Below are 19,716 nucleotides of genomic sequence, written 5' to 3'. Positions count from 1 at the left end.
ATATTTGTTTTAGGGTCCTTAGGTCTAGGATGGGATCAAATCCCCCAGTTTTTTTTTGGTATGAGTAAGTACTTGGAATGGAATTCCTTCCCTTCTTTGCCAAGTGGAATGGGTTTAAGAACATAAGAACCATGTGGATCATCAATCTCAACTTCTTCCAAGCTGTGACCTGCTGGCTGCTCTGAACCCTTGTAGCAATGGCAATGAGAAAATCCACCTGCACCTGAGACAGATAGGCTTAAGCCTGAACTATGTCTATCAGGGTCCAGCTGTGTTTAGAGCTAGCATACTTTTGTGTATGGGTCCTTAGGAGTGGAATAAGCTTCCGGGATATTTACGACAGCAAACAAGTTTGCGTAGTTTTAAGAAAATGTTGAAGAAACGCCTCTTCTGTAAGATAAAATATGGGACTTGATTTATAGTTTTTTGGTGCGAGGCGCTAGTAGCCTCTTTGTAATTTTAGGAGGCTTTACATTATCACTATTATGTTTTATTAATGTTCAATTTGTTGTATGTAATTCTGTTTGTGTATGTACTCTATTGTGACCCGCCTAGTGAAAGGCAGGATATAAATAAACAAATACAAACTTGATGGCATCAATTCTCATTTTATTGAGGTCCATTAGCTCTTCAATTTTGTCCCCAAAAAGGTTATTGCCTCGGTATGGTAAATCTGCCATCTTTTCCTGCATTGCTGGCTCAAGATCTGAAACATGCAGCCAAGAGTCTGCACATGCCGATACTCACAGAGAAGTCTGCACACTAAGTCAAAAGTATCAAAAGTAGCCCAAGCTGTGTGTTTTCTGCACTCCTTCTGTCTATTGGCTACCTGGTGAAGGCATTGGTCTACTCTAGTAGGAGTGTATCCGCAGTTTCTAGTACAGTGCACACCAGGGATATCAAGACTCCAGAATACGAGAATCCCTGCCTAGGGGAGTCAAGGCATGGTTCCTCATACTTCCGACTCTTTTGAGAGAAGATTGAACCACCATAGCGTGGTACAACTGTGGCTTCTCAATTTGGGAGCTTCCTGGACTCTATACATGGAGTCTTCCTTCTTAGATAAGAACATAAGAAGTTGCCTCCGCTGGGTCAGACACGAGGTCCATCGTGCCCAGCAGTCCGCACCCGCGGCGGCCCATCAGGCCCATGACCTGTAATGTGATCCTTCTCTAATCCCTTTTATCCTTCTATCTATACTCTGTCTAAAACCTATCTTTACCCCTATTTGTATCCTTCAATCCCCCTATCGTTCAGGAATTTATCCAAACCTTCCTTGAACCCCCGTAGTGTACTCTGTCCTATCACAACCTCCGGAAGCGCATTCCAGGTGTCCACCACCCTCTGTGTAAAGAAGAACTTCCTAGCATTGGATCTAAAATTGTCCCCTTTCAGCTTCTCTGAGTGCCCCCTGGTGCTTGTGGTTCCCAATAATCTGAAGAATCTGTCCCTTTCCACCCTCTCTATGCCCTTCATGATCTTGAAAGTCTCTATCATGTCTCCTCTGAGTCTCCTCTTTTCAAGGGAGAAGAGCCCCAGCCTTCCCAACCTGTCTGTGTATGAAAGGTTTTCCATACCTGTTATCATTTTCGTCGCTCTTCTCTGGACCCTTTCAAGTATCGCCATGTCCTTCTTGAGGTACGGTGACCAATACTGGACACAGTACTCCAGATGCGGACGAACCATCGCACGATACAGCGGCATGATGACTTCCTTCTTCCTGATCGTAATGCCCTTCTTAATAATACCCAACATTCTGTTTGCTTTCTTGGAGGCCGCTGCACATTGTGCCGTTGGTTTCATTGTAGTATCTACCAGTACACCCAAGTCTTTTTCAAGATTACTATCCCCTAGCACTGACCCCCCCATTTTGTAGCTGAACATCGGGGTTTTTTTTCCTAAATGCATGACCTTGCATTTCTCTATATTAAAGCGCATTTGCCATTTGCTTGCCCACTCCTCCAGTTTGTTTAGGTCCCTTTGTAGGTCTTCACATTCTTCCGTGGTTCTAACCCTGCTACAGAGTTTGGTGTCATCCGCAAATTTTATAACTTCACACTTCGTCCCTGCTTCTAGGTCGTTTATGAATACATTGAACAACAGCGGTCCGAGCACCGACCCCTGGGGAACACCGCTCGTGACCTTCCGCCAGTCCGAGTAGTGTCCCTTCACTCCGACCCGTTGCTTTCTGTCTGCCAACCAGTGTTTAATCCATCTGTGTACGTCCCCTTCCACCCCGTGGCTCCACAGCTTCCTAAGAAGCCGCTCATGGGGCTCCGTGTCAAAGGCCTTTTGGAAGTCGAGATAGATGATGTCTATGGGTTCTCCCTTGTCCATCTGGCTGTTTATCCCTTCAAAAAAAGTGCAGTAGGTTCATTTGGCACGATCTTCCCTTGCAGAAGCCGTGCTGGCTCACTTTTAGTTGTCCATTTTTTTCTATGTGTTCGCAGATGGTGTCCTTTATTAATGCCTCCATCATCTTGCCTGGGACTGAAGTCAGGCTTACTGGCCTGTAGTTCCCCGGGTCACCCCTCGATCCCTTTTTAAAGATAGGTGTGATATTTGCTATTTTCCAGTCCTCCGAGATCTCCCCAGTTTTCAAGGACAAGTTGCAAATTTGTCGGAGAGTTTCCGCTATTTCGTTCCTTAGCTCTTTTAGAACCCTTGGGTGGATTCCGTCCGGGCCCGGTGATTTGTCGCTTTTTAGTCTGTCTATCTGTTTGAGGACCTCCTCATGGCTTATCTCTATATGCACCAGTTTTTCCTCTTGATCTCCACTTATGATCTCTTCAGTTCTGGTACATTCGATGTGTCCTCGCTTGTGAAGACCGACGAGAAGAACTTGTTTAACCTGTCGGCTACCTCTTTTTCCTCTTTTACCATCCCCTTTCTGTCTCCATCATCCAACGGTCCAACTTCCTCCCTCGCCGGTTGTTTCCCCTTGATGTATCTGAAGAACGATTTGAAGTCTCTGGATTTCTCAGCCAGCTTCTCCTCGTATTCTCTCTTTGCTTTCCTAACCACTCGGTGACATTCTTTCTGGTAATTTTTGTGTTCTTTCCGGTTTTCCTCGGTTTGGTCCTTTTTCCATTTTCGGAACGATTTTCTTTTATCTCCTATCGCCCTCTTTACTTCTGTCGTTATCCATACCGGGTCTTTTGTTCGATTTTTTTTGCACCCTTTCCTAAACCTGGGAATGTACAGGTTTTGTGCTTCCAGCACCGTGTCCTTGAATATGGACCATGCTTTCTCTACGGTTTCCATCCATTTTGAGCGATTTTTGAGTTTCTTTTTCACCACTGCTCTCATAGCTTCATAGTCCCCTTTCCTGAAGTTGAGCGTCGTCACTGCAGTTCTTTTCACTTTGGATGCTCCTACCTCTAGTTTGTACCGGATCATGTTGTGATCACTATTTCCTAGTGGTCCTACAACTGCCACTTCCTTTGCAGGTCCCCCTAGTCCATTTAGGATTAGGTTGAGAGTGGCATTTCCTCGCGTTGATTCTCCCACAGCCTCCAGGAATTCTGTTTCCCTCGCACAGCTTGAGTTCCCAATGCTCCAGTCTATCCCGGGGTAGTTGAAATCCCCCATCACCAGTACACTTCCGCTTTTGCATTCTCTCCTCAATTCTGCTTCCAGTTCTTTGTCGTTTGCTTCCGTTTGCCCAGGCAGGCGATAGTACAGTCCCAATTTTATGTCAGATCCATTTCTTCCTGGTAATTTAACCCATAATGATTCCAGTTCTTCCACCCTTGCTGCCGTATCCAATCTGGTCGAGTGAATGGTGTCCTTTATATATATAGTGCTATTCCTCCGCCCTTCTTGTGGGTCCTGTCTCTCCTATAGAGATTGTACCCGGGTAATACTACGTCCCATTTGTTGTCCTCAGTCCACCATGTTTCTATCTGCAGATACTATCTGCAGAGAGAAAGGAGTTTCCCAATTTTTCATCTGTGCACCAACACTTCTAGGATATGGGTGATGTCAGGGCCCTAGAGCCCCTACTGCTAACTCGACTCTGTCCCTTCTATCTTTCTGCACTATATGCCTGGAACAGATTGCCTGAGTCAGTACATCAAGCTCCATCTCTGGCAGTGTTTAAATCTAGGTTAAAAGCTCACTTTTTTTGAGGCTGCTTGGTCCTGTTTGTCCATATTATTAGATTATAAGCTCTACTAAGCAGGGATTATCTCTTATATATTTAATGTACAGTATTGCATACATCTAGCAGTGCTATAGAAATGATAAGTAGTAGTTGTCCCTTGATGCTGAGGATGATACGGAATCCACACGCATCCTTGGTGTCAAATACAAAGATGCTTGGCCTGTACTAGGGGTCACTCGGAGAAATTGAAAGGGGACAGGTTTAGAACAAATGCTAGGAAGTTCTTTTTTACCCAGAGGGTGGTGGACACATGGAACGCACTTCCAGAGGTTGTGATAGGCCAGAGCACAGTACAGGGGTTCAAGGAAGGTTTAGATAGGTTCCTAAAGGATAAGGGGATTGAGGGGTACAGATAGAAGCAGAGGTAGGTTATAGAAATGGTCAGGAACCACTTCACAGGTCATAGACCTGATGGGCCGCCGCGGGAGTGGACTGCTGGGCGCGATGGACCTCTGGTCTGATCCAGTGGAGGCAACTTCTTATGTTCTGTGTGGTCACCACTGTTGCTCAATGTCAAGGCAGGGGGAGATCTACTTAGTTTTGAAGTGTTACCAGAAGCCAAGGGGACTAATGCTATCAATGCCAAAGATGATACATCAGACTTCTTTGTGCTGAAAAATCTCATGCATAGCCCATGTTTTTGAGTTCTTTTGTGTTTTAGCATAGAACAATCAGAGGACTTCTCTGTGTTTTAGCAGAAAGATCAAAGGACTTTCATGATCAGGCAAATGACATGTGGGTCAATCACAGACATGGTCTTATTACACTGTATGCACCTCTTACTCACTGGCATGTTTTTGGATCATCATGGTAAAAATAGCTGCAGTGAAATTAAATAGCTTAATGATATAAAAATGGAAAAAAACATTATGGTAGTGATTAATTAAGGTAACCCAGCTGTTGCTCATGCCTAAAAACAGTCGGGAGCTGTGAAAATATGAAAGGAAATAAAAAGGAGAAAAAGTGTAACAAAATAAGAAAAATTCCATGCTACTCAAAAATAAGAAAAGATGCAGGAAGGCAAAAAGTAAAATAAAGACCACAGAACATTACTGCAAAGATGTCTTTCATCAGCTCCATGGAAAAGGTGAAACTGCAGGTCCTGTGTGGTTCAGGAATGAATTTGAAATTGCAAGTCTATCAAAGGCTTCTTAAAGAGATAGGAAGGCTTGGTAGTGTTCCTACCGGGGCTCCATCAGAGGATGTTACTCACTTGTGAGAATAGTTGGCCTGCTTATCCTCAGAGAAACTGAAACTGCCTTTCAGTGAGCACAAAGTGATTAATAACTTAAAATGAACCCAGAAAGAGGAAAAACTGCAATGCGATATAGGAGAGTGTAGAAGAAAGGGAAACAGAAGAAAAAGAGAAGTAAAGGAACAAATTTCTCACCATCTGCACTGTCGCCCATTACATTCCTGTCACCATAAAAATGTGCCCTCCCTTAACTAAAGCACTGGGGATAATGATGGTGGTAGAGCTAGTACAGACACTTGAATTCTGTTGTACTAGTTTCCACCACCTTTGTTATTCCAAGCATCTACTACACTTTATTAAATTTTCTTCCAACCAACTCCATATTAAGGGAGAAGATTCAGAAGTAGTACTGTATATTGATTCTGCATTAATTTGTATTGATTCCCAGTACAAAGTTAAATCTAGCAATAAGCACAGATGGAAATGTGTACCTGCAATTTAATGTGTCTAAGGATGTTGTGGCAGTACCTTTCCACTTTTTCTTGGCTAGTGTGATGAAACTGATTTGGGAATAACAAAACTCTTCACTTTCAAACAAAAGCATCTAATCTGGAGAACTCTTAAGAAGGGAATATTAAAAAAGGGTATTTTAAAATCATAAATACCAAATAAATACCTAACAAACATAAGCATAAATAGAAGAAAAGCGATAGAAAAATGGTTGGGTACTGTATGCAATGCACCATTTATTCCCTTGATAATGAAAGCAAGGAAAAAGATATGATAAAAAGAAATGTAAGATAAAGGAAGTATCTTTTAGCAGTACTGCAGGTCATGGAATAGAGAAGTTGGAACCGGCAAACTACAATTTCCCAGAAATCAACCAGGTTAATGCCAGCAGGGTTGGTAGTGATTTGGTGTTATCCAGCATGACAATAAAGACCTAGATGATGATGTTTATACAATATACTCTTATTAGTATGGATGGAAATAATTCAGTGAAGCGGATGGACCATCTGTTCTTCTTTCTAGGATCTAGCTAGGTACTTGGGTCCTGGGTTGGCCACTGTTGGAAATAGAATACTGGGCTTGATGGACCTTCGGTCTGTCCCAGTATGGCAATTCTTATGTTCTTATGATCCACTTTATGTTAATATAATTGAACACCTAGCTAAAGCATTACAAAATAAAAATTAAGCAGATATTAACATTATTATTTATTTTTTGTTATCAAAGAATGTCCAGAAATATCAGGTATTAAAGAGTTTGTTCTGGACATAGTTTTACAAAAATGTCGCTACTATAACCGACAATGAACAGTTTAAGATGTATCCTTCATTTATTAAGACAGGGAATTACTTAGAAAAAATTTATCATAAATTAAAATAAACCACCAAAAATATTTAATTTTATTTTTCTTAGGTGTCAGATGGCCAGGGCAAATTCAGTCCTCTTCTTGATGGTCCTCTTCTAAAATCACCCAATATCATTCAAAGATAGGCACCAGGTTTAAACTTTACACTTACAAAATATGTTCATGTCACTCAAATTATACAGCATGGCTGTATTGAAAGCCTAGTACCACAGCCAACTAATAGAAGAGGGCTGAGCGCTTCATTCAGTTAAACCAATGACAGCAACAAATCCTTGGGAAAGAGAGACTAGTAAAAAATAGTCACATGTTGCGCATGTATAGGAATGCACGCCAAGGAATGCACGTGTATCAAGAATGTTTAATAAGTCATCCAAGACCCTATTTGCTTGTTCCATGTTCTCTTTTTTCAGCCTATACACTAAAGAGCTTTCATTTCAGTCAAGTTAAAATGCCCAGTAAAAGTCTGTTTAAGGTGCTAGTCTGTTGGTTCAAACTGATTTCAAGTGAGTCCCAAACTATGTCGCCTCATCTGGCTCTATTTGTCAGCCTCCGGATATGTAGGATATTTGACTGTCTCTATTTTCTCTTTTACTTTGTAAGATGGATACAAGCCTGTTTTTCCCATTTTTCTGTTGATGCCTTTAGAGTAGCCATCCCAGTGGTTTCCAGCCACGCCAATAATATCTCCTGGTTCCATAGGAATTTCATCAGCAGATTTTGGCTGATGAGGATAAACAGCAATCTGGTTGTGGGCATTCTGTCCTCCAAAATAGTAAATATCATCCAAAGAGTAGAAAAGAGATGAAGCATCAGGGTGCAATGTCTGCATAATTTCATAGGCAACACGACAAACCTAGAAGAAAAAAACCCCATACATATATTGAGTTTACTACAATTTCAAAAACTCACCAAGTGAAGTACACATTATATGGCTCAGTGCAACCAAATTTTAAACACATACACTAATTTTTCTTCCTAGGTACTAAAATGTACAATTAGAATCTTGGAGTATTATACTGTGTTGAATATAAAATAATCCAGGTAGGCCAGGATTTCAGAATTTCCACAAAAAGAATATGCATGAGAGAGATTTGCATACCAAGGAGGCAGTGCATGCACATTTCTCTCATGTATATTCTTTATGGATATCCTGAAAACTTGGCCTACCTGTGGACCTTGAAGACTGAAATTGAGTAGCCATGATATATACTATTTCCAAACAATCTACTGAGTGGAATATTTGTTTTAAAATTATGAATTTTTCCCAGTAGATTTAAGACATTTTAAGTACATTTCTGTACGATAAGATTTTTACAAATGATCTATCATTAGAATTTAAAGCACACAACTTTAAGATTAAACAGTTTGATAACACACTTCATAATATCTTCATAAACAAGCAATCTGCTAGTCCTCTGGCAAAAATGGCTTGACAGACTATTTTGGCACAATTTTTACTACAGTTTCCCAAAGGAAAGAGAAGCAGTGATACAGACATTTAAATACTTGAAAGATATTAATATAGAACCAAATCTGTTCCAGAGAAGGGAAAATGGTAAAACTAGAGGGCATAACTTGCGGTTGCAAGGAGGAAGACTTAGGAGTAATGTTAGGAAATTCTTTTTCATGGAGAGGGTGGTGGATGCCTAGAATGCCCTTCTGAGGGATGTAGTGGAGAGGAAAACAGTGATGGAATTCAAAAAAGTGTGGGATAAACACAGAGGATTTCTAATTAGAAAACAAGAACAGAGGCACGTATTGGACAGACTTGGATGGCTTCTGCCCCATATAAGATGATTCAGTGTAGGATGGGCTGGGGACAGCATCAATGGGAACTCCACTAATTTAGAACATGAGGATGTTACTGGCCAGATTGTATAGTAAATATCATGCAAACAACGGGATGGTTGGAAAGGCTGGAATGAGCTTAGATGACAACTTCAGCAGTTGGAACCTAGGACAATATCAGGTTGACTTTAGTCTATGGCCCAGAAATATCAAAAAAGAGACAAGTTAATTTAACCATGCATTTTTAATGGGAATAACTAATGGGCAGACTGGATGGACCTTTCAGGTCTTCATCTGCCATCATTTACTATGTTATGTTACCATCCAGCTAAAATGAGGCACAGAAAAAGAAGAGTAATTTGAACAAGGCTATACATAGAAACATGACGGCAGATAAAGGCCAAACGGCCCATCTAGTCTGTCCATCCGCAATAACCATTATCTCTTTCTCTCTCTGAGAGATCCCACATGCCTATCCCAGGCTATAATCTAGTGAGAGCAGGGATAGCACAATTACTTACCTGTAACAAGTGTTATCCAGGGACAGCAGGCAGATATTCTTACATGTGGAGGTGATCCATGGAGCCCGATAAGACCAGTCCATGAGTGCAATGTCACTTTAGAACTTGAAGACCACAACACCACGCTTGCACGATGGCCTTCCCGCTTGTTGTATAGTTGCAGGACCATCAGTTCAGTAAAAAAGCTAAGAAGGGGAGGGTTGTAAGAACATCTGCCTGCTATCCCTGGATAATACCTGTTAAAGGTTAAGTAATTGTGCTTTATCCCAGAAAAAGCAGACCGCATATTCTTACATGTGGGACTCCCTAGCTGAACCCAATAGCGTTGAAGGGAAGTTGGCTTCTAAATAGAAAATACATTTCTCAGAACTGATTAGTCAGACCTACTATCTTGCCTGGAATGATTCTGCAAACAATAATGAGACGTGAAGGTAAGGATTGAGGACCAAGTAGCTGCCTTGCAGAAGTCTTCAATGGGAGTGTAACGTAGGTGAGTTACTGAAGTCACCATTGCTTGTACTTCATGTGCAGTGACACAGCTCTCCAGCATCAGCCCAGCACAAGGATATACAGTTCACCAGCCATGTTGAATTGGTTCTCTTGGTGACAGGAGTCTGTTTGGATCGAATGATGAGAACAGCTGGGTAGAAGTTCTGTGAGGCTTGGTCCAATCAAAAAAAATACCGGTATACTTCCCAGGGTACTAAACGAACTCAAACATGAAATTGCTGACCTGCTGTTAGTTATATGTAACCTGCCACAAAAATTGTTTGCAGTACCTGAAGATTGGAGGGCGGCCAATGTTACTCCAATTTTAAAAAGGATTCCAGGGGAGATCTGGGAAATTACAGACCGGTAAGCCTGACATCAGTGTGGAAACAATTACAAAAAAATGACTGTGGAACATGTAGACAAACATGATTTAATGAGACAAAGTCAACATGGTTTCAGTTGAGGGAGATCTTGCCTTACCAGTTTGCTTGACTTCTTTGAAGGTGTGAATAAACGTGTGGATAAAGGTTGACGTAGTGTATCTAGATTTTCAGAAAGCTTTTGACAAAGTTTTTCATGAGAAGCTCCTGAGAAAATTAGAGTCATGGGATAGGTGGCAAAGTTCAGTTGTGGATTAGGAATTGGTTATCAGATAGAAAACAGAGGGTAGGGTTAAATGGTCATTTTTCTCAATGGAGGACAGTAAACAGTGGAGTGTCGCAGGGATCTGTACTTGGACCAATGCTATTTAACTTATTTATAAATGATCTGGAAATTGGAATGATGTGATTAAATTTGCAGATGACACTAAAGGCCCAGATTCTATATATGGCGTCCCGATTGTAGATGGTGGTAGGTGTTCTACTGCTGTCTAACCAGGCAATCGGGATATAGGTTTTTAAAAAGGCTAGGTGTGGGTATGGTTTGACCCCGACATAGACTTAGGCGGGCCTAGGTGGCCAGATGCATCGCCCTAGGCCAGCGGGAGACATGTACAATGTAGACCAGACAAAAGGTCTACATTGTAAAAAGATGCGGCTGCTGAGCTTATCACGGTGATAAGTTTAGCGGCCGCCCATCCCCCCCCCACCCCCAATGAGCACAGCAAGAGGGATGCCCAGTCGCTGTCTGGCAAAAAAAACCCTCCCAGTAGATCGCGGCAGAAGGGATGCCCAGTCCCTCCTGCCCGGCAATCCCCTCCCCCGTAGATCAACGGCAGAACCTCATATCCAGCTGGCAGGCCCGCCTCCATCTGAATGGCGGGCCTGCCCTTCCCTTATGCAGCGGAGAGGGGCCTACGGTATGATTGGTCCAGGCATCTAAAGCTCCACCCACAGGAGGGGTCTTAGGTACCTGGGTCAACCGGAATCTTAGGATGGCCTAAGGCCCCACCCACAATGAATCGGGAAGGGGCAGGCCTACCATTCAGATGGAGGGAGGACCCATCCAGCCGACCATCAAAAAAGGTTAGAAGGGGTTCCCGGCTGGGGTTAGGAGGGGTTCTAGTGAGGGTGGAGAGGGGGTCCGGGGTGGGTGGGCTGGGCGATCTACGAGGATGTGGGAGGTTCTGGCAGGAGGGATTGGCCATCCCTCCTGCTGGCGATCTACCGGGGGAGGGGGTGTTCGGTAGGAGGGATTGGGCATCCCTCCTGACGGTAGTCTTTGTGGTGGGGGATGGGAATGTTGCTACTCCTTGGGTTTTGGCCAGGTACAAGAGACCTAAATTGGCCACCATGAGGATGGGCTACTGGGCTTGATGGACCTTTGGTCTGACCCAATAAGGCTATTCTTATGTTCTTAATAAGCAAGGGCACATTTACAGTCCAATGCGTATAGTGCAGCTTCATCAGAGTGAGAATGTGGTCTTTGAAAGAATACAGGTAGAAATTTAGTCTGGTTCAGCTGAAATTCCAAGATGACCTTAGGGAGGAACTTCAGATGAGTATGGAGGACTACCCTGTTGTGGTAGAATGTCATAAAAGGTGGATCAGACACTAGTGCTTGAAGTTCACATACTCTACACACAGATGTGATAGATATGAAGAATACTACTTTCCAAGTGAAATACTTAAGAGATGGAGTCAAAGAGAGGCTTCATTAAAGTGGAAAGTACTACATTAAAATTTCATACCACTGGAGGAGGTCTGAAAGGTGGCTTGCTATGAAAATAGCAATGAAACTAGAAACCAGAGGATGATCAGACAGTGGCTTCTTGTCTATTGGTGAACTCTGACTGAAGTAGACAATAGGAAGTGGACAATTGACCGGATCCAGTGAGTGATGCTCACACCAGACTGTGAAGCTAGTTCATTTGAAATGATAGCAGCATTGTGGATGATCTTCTAGAGCAGGGGTGTCAAAGTCCCTCCTCGAGGGCCGGAATCCAGTCGGGTTTTCTGGATTTCCCCAATGAATATGCATTGAAAGCAGTGCATGCAAATAGATTTTATGCAGATTCATTGGGGAAATCCTGAAAACCCGACTGGATTCTGGCCCTCGAGGACCGACTTTGACACCTGTGTTCTAGAGGCTTCAATAATGGCAAAACTGGTACAGAAAGTTGTCAAGGTATCTAATTGTTGGGAGAGAGATACTATGACATGAGTGCTAACAAATGTAGATTGGGATGGAGCAGCAAACCCTCGTTCTGCATTAGCAAGATTGGAACGATCTGGAGTGTAATGGGTTCCATTTTGCTGAGTTGTAGAAAGAGAGATAACCAAAGTTGACAAGGCTACCGTGAAGCTATTAGAATCATGGTGGCCTAATCTTGAAGTTTGAACAGAGTCTTCCTGATCAGAGGAATTGGCAGGAATGCATACAGAAACTGGTTCTGCCAGTTGAGGAGAAAGGCATCTGACTCCAGACGATTGAGTGTACATTCTGGAATAAAAGATTGGAAGGTTGTGGTTGTGAGGGAAGCAAAGAGGTCTCTCTCTAGTTCCCCCAAACCACAAAAATTTGATAATAATAATAACTTTATTCTTGTATACCGCCATACCACACAGTTCTAGGTGGTTCACAAAAAAGAGAACTGAACAATCAGTGAAGATACAAGTACTGGAGAAATACAGGCAATGGAAAACAAAGAAATATCAAGTGACAAATTTATCAAACAATTTTCTAAAGGAGTAATAGGACAGAACATGTGCAGTAATTTTGCCTAAACAGCACAAGTAAAAACCCTAAGTGGATAATAGCCAATAATATCCAAAAAATCATAAGAATAATCCAAAATTGGCTAATACACCTAATCCCTGGGGAAAAGAAAGTCTAAGGAAATGGGGCAAAACTACAAATGAATGAAATGAATAAATAAATAAATAAATAAATAAATAATGGACATCAGTATGAGCCCTTCATAGCTGAATAAACGTAGACCTCTGGCTCAGGCAATATCTCAGAAGGTGACCAGCACCAGACCGAAGTCTAAATGAGAGTAGCCTCATACATCATGTAGTCCATATATACCAAAAAGATATGTGCAAAATTTCACACACTCCCAAAACCAAACAAACTTTTTTAACACCAGGGAAAAGGGGTTAAATGGACAACACATATACACTATCCCTGAAAGCACATATTGTTGTATGTATTAGCAAAGTTTTTGTCCACATGGTGTGCTTTCAGGGATAGTGTATATGTGTTGTCCATTTAACCCCTTTTCCCTGGTGTTAAAAAAGTCTATTTGGTTTTGGGAGTGTGTGAAATTTTCCACATATCTTTTTGGTATATATAGACTACATGATGTGTGAGGCTATTCTCATTTAGACTTCGGTCTGGTGCTGGTCACCTTCTGAGATATTGCCTGAGCCAGAGGTCTACGTTTATTCAGCTATGAAGGGCTCATACTGATGTCCATTATTTATTTATTTATTCATTTCATTCATTTGTAGTTTTGCCCCATTTCCTTAGACTTTCTTTTCCCCAGGGATTAGGTGTATTAGCTAATTTTGGATTATTCTTGTAATTTTGCCTAGCCAGACATTAATTTTGCCTGCTTGAAATACAAGTGCTCTGTTCAAAAATGTCTTACAACGACAAGATTTTAATGTCAGATAGGCAAATAAATGTGAGTTATGAGTAGACAATGGACTGATGCAACACAAAGTGAGAGGAAAGGTAAAATGGAGCCAAGCCAAATAGCGATTTAAAACAGATGCAAAAGAATTTAAACAAAACTCTTGCCTCTATCAGTAACCAATGTAGTTGTTGATAGTAAGGACTAATATGCTCATGTTTCTTCAGGCTGAAAAATCAATCAGACAGCTTTTGAATTATCCTTAATCTCTTGCAAGATCCCAAATAGATTATGTTGCAATAGTCAAGGATACTCAATATCGAAGATTGTAGCTATCGGATAGTCCTCACCATTGAGATGAACTTTCGTATCTTTGATTTTATCATTTGGACTAGCAAGAAAAAAAATTAGTTTTTTCAGGGTTGAGTTTAAATTTAAAGTCAATTGTCCATTATTCAACCTGATTTATAATAGATGATATTTGATTTTTTATCTCTGTAGTAAATGAGATGATTGGAATTACAATGGTAATACTGTCTGCATAGATATAGAATTTCAGATTTAAACTATGCAATAGATTTCCAAGTGAGGCAAAAAAGATATTAAACAGAGTAGGCGATAATGGAGATCCTTAAGGTACTCCGCATGGATTGCTCCAAGAATAGGAATACTTGCCATCACTGTAAACTTGACATGATCTTTTCTTCAGAAAGCCCTGAAACCACTCCCAAACATTTCCTGAAATCCCTTCAAGTCCAAGCAACCAAGCAAGATCTCTTGGTCCACTAGATCAAAGACACTGCTTAGATCTAAATAGACAATAAAGATGAAAGAACCTTGGCTTGTGAAGTTGAAGGATTCTGCTCAATTTGTCTGCCAGTACATTTTGCTTTCCTGCCAGGTAAACTGCTTGCGGAAAATGTTGCGAAGGATCGCTCAAGACCAGATTTGTATCGCTTCCTGGTAGAGTCAGCAAGACCCCATTCCAACCTGTTTATTCACATAGTATATGGCTACTTGGTTGTCTATATGCATGAGTACCACTTGATTGAGGAGATGATCCTGAAATGTGAATAGTGCATTGAAGATCGCTCGGAGCTCGAGCAGACTGATGGAGTTTTCCTGAGGATTTCAGGTTCCCTGGGTAGGGAGACCATCAAGGTGGGCTCCCCATCCAATCATGGAAGCACTGGTTGTTAGAATCTTTTGATGTGAGTGGTACTTAGAACAAAAGTCCCTTAGAAAGGTTGGCAGGTGATAGCCCCCACTGGATCGATTTGTGAAATTGTGATGTCACTTCGATCTGCTGTGAAAGAAGGCCCATGGCTTGAGACCATTGGGTGGAAAGTGCCCATTGAAGATTTCTGAGATGTAGATGGGTAAAGAGAGTGACATTCACATAGTATATGGCTTGTTCACATAGTATATGGCTACTTGGTTGTCTATACGCATGAGTACCACTTGATTGAGGAGATGATCCTGAAATGTGAACAGTGCATTGCGGATCACTCGAAGCTCAAGCAGACTGATGGAGTTCTCCTAAGGATTCCAGGTTCTCTGGGTAGGGAGACCATCAAGGTGAGATCCCCATCCAATCATGGAAGCACTGGTTGTTAGAATCTTTCGATATAGGTGGTACTTAGAACAAAAGTCCCTTAGAAAGGTTGGCAGGTAATAGCCCCCACTGGATCAATTTGTGAAATTGTGATGTCACTGCGATCTGTTGTGAAAGGCCCATGGCTTGAGATAACTGGGTGGAAAGTGCCTATTGAGGATTTCTGAGATGTAGACGGGTAAAGGGAGCGACATGTATTATAGACACAATGTGCCCAACTATTCAGAGAATTTGGCATGCTGAAATGTAGTGAGAAGAGGAGACTTTCTGGCAAAGCTGAATTAGAGTGTCGAGTCTCTGTTGTGGCAGGAATAGTGTTCAAGGGTGCTCCAATTAACTCTAGAGTTTGGGTATGGTTTCCATATGAAACTTCTGGTAGTTAACTGCAAATCCTAGGAGCTCTAGAAGGTGAATCATTAACACCCCTGGTTTGCTGTGCCTACACAGGTGTGGAGGCTTTGATCAACCAGTTGCCCAAGTATGGGAATACATGAAAACCATATGTGCGGAGTAATGCTGCCACCACTAGGCATTTTGTGAAAACTCTGGGTGCCGATGCCAGGCCAAATGGAAGCACTTTGTACTGAAATGGCATGTTCCTATTCGAAAGTGGAGGTATTTTCTGTGAGCTGGGGGAAAAAAAGGGAATATGAGCTCTTGAGAGCAAAGCCAGTCATTCATTTCTAACAGCAGTAGTAGGGTCCCCAGCGAGATCATGCAAAATTTCTCCTTCACCAAGTATTTGTTAAGAGCTCAAAGGTTTAGAATTAGACAGAGGCCTCCAGTCTTTATTGGTATGTGAAAATACTTGGAGAAGAACCCTTGGCTCCTCTCCTATAGATGAACTTGAGTGCTGAGAGCTCTTAAAATAGTAGATTTCGTTGCTGGGAGTTGAAAAGAGGGTAATTCAGAAGTTTCCTGTGAAAACAAAGTGCATAAACCCATCTGACAACCTGGAAGACCCATCTGTTTAATGTTATCAGGGTCCAGCATGGATGATAATGAGTAAGACAACTTCCTAAAGGTAGACACTAAAGTGGGGGGTTGAGTAGTACTGGCTATACTCGCCAGAAGTCAAAAGGACTGCTGTTTGGACTGAATTGATGCAGCAGTGTTTTACTGTCTCTATTGCCTGGTGATCTCTCTTCTTCGAATAGTATGAGGACCTTCAAGGGACATTAATATATCTTTGTGCTAGTCAAGACTGGTGAGATTTGGAGGACAAATTAGTCATGCAGTCAATATTTTTTTTATTTTTTTGCAAGGCTTCCTCTCTCCGGTCTCCAAAAATATCATCTCCTATATAGGGTATATTAGAGAGACGGTCCTGTAAGTTGGCATTTAGGTTAGAGAGCTATTGAGACTGCAGAGGTACAAGAAGTGATGTCAAACATCAAATGTAGAGCATACCACATACTTCCTGGTTTCTAGGAGATCATTTCTCTGACGCTGGTAAGAGGACAGATGTTTAGATGGAATATAATGATCATACTGAAACATCTTTTCTAAAAGTGATTTCATATAAAAAGTCATATAGACATTGTAGTTTAAGATTCTATTTGCCGGCATAGAAGCTAGAAATATTCTGCGTCCAATCCTATTCTAGCGTCTTGCCTTCTCTCCCTGGAGGAGTACTGGCATAAGGTCTGAAACCTTGAGATTTTTTAGGACAGACTCAATGACTAGGGACTGATGCTGCAACTGCGGCTTGTCAAATCCAGGACAAAGCTGAAAGTGGTAAAGTGAATCAAGCTTGCATGGAGCAACAAAAACATGAAGAGGAGATTTCTAGTTCTTCAGTAATGCCTCCTTCATGAGGTTGTGAAGAGAAACATTTATGCAGTCTGGAGGTAATTTTTTATTGACAAGCTCATTTTAAGCTCTGCCTGTGATGCTAAATCTGACTCCATTTTTATTGGGAGTTCTTGCCCCATCTGTCTAATGAATTTAAAGATGGGGCCTGGTAACTGAGACCAACATCAAGATTGAGGAGAACATAAAGAACATAAGAAGCGCCATCTCCGGATCAGACCTTCGGTCCATCAAGTCCGGCGATCCGCACACGCGGAGGCCCTGCTAGGTATACACCTGGCTTATTTTATAGCCAACCATATCTTTATATGCCTCTCTCAAGGAGATATGCATCTAGTTTGCTTTTGAAGCCTAGGACTGTCGATTCCGCAATAATCTCCCCTGGGAGAGTATTCCAGATGTCAACCACTCTCTGTGTGAAGCAGAACTTCCTGATATTAGTCCTGAACTTGCCCCCCCTTAGCTTCCTTTCATGTCCTCTTGTCCGTGTCAAATTGGACAATGTAAATAGTTTTTTTCTGCTCTATTTTGTCGATTCCTTTCAGTATTTTGAAGGTTTCGATCATATCCCCACGCAGTCTCCTTTTCTCAAGGGAGAACAATCCCAGTGTTTTAAGTCGATCCTCATATTCCAGTTTCTCCATACCCTTCACTAGTTTAGTTGCTCGTCTCTGCACCCTCTCCAGCAGTTTTATATCCTTCTTTAAGTAGGGAGACCAATGTTGGACGCAGTATTCCAAGAGGAGTCTGACCATTGCCCTATAAAGCGGCATTATAACTTTCTCCGATCTACTCGAGATTCTTTTCTTTATCATGCCCAACATTCTATTTGCCTTATTTGCCGCTGCCGCGCATTGTGCCGACGGCTTCAGGGTCCTATCTATCAGTACACCCAGATCCCTTTCTTGTTCACTTTTTCCCAGAGTTGCACCTGACATTCTGTACTCGTATTCCTTATTTTTACTGCCTAAATGCATTACCTTGCATTTCTCCACGTTGAACTTCATCTGCCATTTCTCCGCCCATTTTTCTAACCGACACAAATCGCTCTGGAGTTCCTCACTGTCCTCCTGCGATCTGATTGCCCGGCAGAGTTTTGTGTCGTCTGCAAACTTGATGATCTCACTGGATGTTCCGTTTTCCAGGTCATTGATATAAATATTAAAAAGGATCGGCCCAAGTACCGAGCCTTGGGGTACACCACTAGTCACTTTCTCCCAGTCGGAGAACTTCCCATTTATGCCCAAGCATCAAGGAGACAGTGCAATGTCAAGGTGAGCATCGACTAGAGTGCCTCGATGAACATCAATAAGAGCGCAGAGAATGAGATGATCTGCGCTCTCTCAACAAAGATGCATTCCTCAATGTAGACCACAGGTGTCAAACTCAAGGCTTGCATGGCTGTTTTATGTGGCCTGCGGTGCGATGCGTATTTTCATTGCTGCCCCCAGTGTTATCTTCTGGCTGGCTCCCTCCTCCTCACTGTCGCAGTGTGCACAAACCGAGGGCAGCGGCTTCTACGTATGTTCTGCGCCTGAACACCTGAACAGGAAGCCTTCTCTCTGATGTCGCAACATCAGAGGGAATGCTTCTGGATGAGGCGCGGGACATGCGAGGAGCTGCCACCCGTGGCTTTGTGCACACCGCAACAGTGAGGAGGAGGGAGCCAGCCTGAAGATAACATCGGGGACGGCAATGAAAATGCGCATCGCACCACAGGCCGCTTAAAATGGCCAGGTGGGAGCCGGCCTGAAGGTAAAACACCCGCCAGAAGGAGGCATTTAGTTGAGGCACAGAATGGAGAAAGGGAGACAACAAAGATAGGGGGAATGATTTTAACTTTTTAGTGCTTGAATTGTGTCAATTTTGAGAATTTACATCTGCTGTCTATATTTTGCACTGTTCAGGAAGAAATGCATTTATTTCTTTTTCTCTGGGGTTGTACAGCATACAGAGTCTTGAATCTTAGGCTTTCATTTGTATATATTAGTATTTTTAGGACTCCTTTTACAAAGATGCGCTAGGGCCTTAACGCGCGGAATAGCGCATGCTAGCTGCTACCTTGTCCTCTTGAGCAGCTGTTAGTTTTTGGTCCCATATTTGCATAGGAGTTATAATTTTATGGTTAACCATTATGTGTTATTAATAAGATTATATTGCGTGTGTATATATGAAAAATGAATGGAAAAAATGGTGTTACAATTAGTACTATTATGGGGGCGGGGTCTGGGATAGAGATTGGGTGAAGTATAGCCCGCAACTTAGCTTGTGTTTTGGATTTCGGCCTCTTAATGTGATTGAGCTTGACACCTCTGATGTAGACGCTTGACATCTAGTGTCATTGAAGTGTTTCTATGATAGACGCTGATGATGTCTATCAGTCATGTATGTCAACTATAATGCTGATTCTTGAGACTGCATGCTCTGAGATTGATGACTTAATTGAGAATCCAGGCAGCATTGATGACGTAGACATTGTAGATGTCGTTGGCACTGGAGTTTTCTGATGTTGAGGAGCGTAATCAGAGACTCCCATGATTTTCGACGTAGAATTAGGTGACTCGAAAAATTTTTGAAACTACAATTCTCTGGCTTTTAGTGACTTTTTTTGTCACATTTTGAACAGAACAGGCAAGAAAAATCATGATGATCAAGACCCAAGCACTGTAGCTATGTGGATCAGTACAAGAAATAGCCCTGTGACACAGAAAACACTGCTTAAAACTGCTAGA

At 42.1% G+C, this 19,716-nt stretch overlaps 1 protein-coding gene across 8 annotated transcripts in view; it reads right to left on the bottom strand.

The window, feature by feature from the left end:
• Positions 1–6,557: 6,557 nt before the first annotated feature.
• Positions 6,558–19,716, bottom strand: part of FUT8 (fucosyltransferase 8) — a 238,346-nt gene continuing 225,187 nt past the window's right edge. For all 8 annotated transcript variants that reach the window (XM_033952251.1, XM_033952253.1, XM_033952256.1 and 5 more), the window contains one exon: positions 6,558–7,588. In XM_033952251.1, coding sequence (XP_033808142.1) covers positions 7,271–7,588 — 318 coding nt within the window. In that variant the 3' untranslated portion in view covers positions 6,558–7,270. The remainder of the gene's footprint in view (positions 7,589–19,716) is intronic.

Source organism: Geotrypetes seraphini, chromosome 7, assembly GCF_902459505.1.
Source record: "Geotrypetes seraphini chromosome 7, aGeoSer1.1, whole genome shotgun sequence".
Lineage (NCBI taxonomy): Eukaryota > Metazoa > Chordata > Amphibia > Gymnophiona > Dermophiidae > Geotrypetes > Geotrypetes seraphini.
This window is presented reverse-complemented; position numbering and strand designations above follow the sequence as displayed.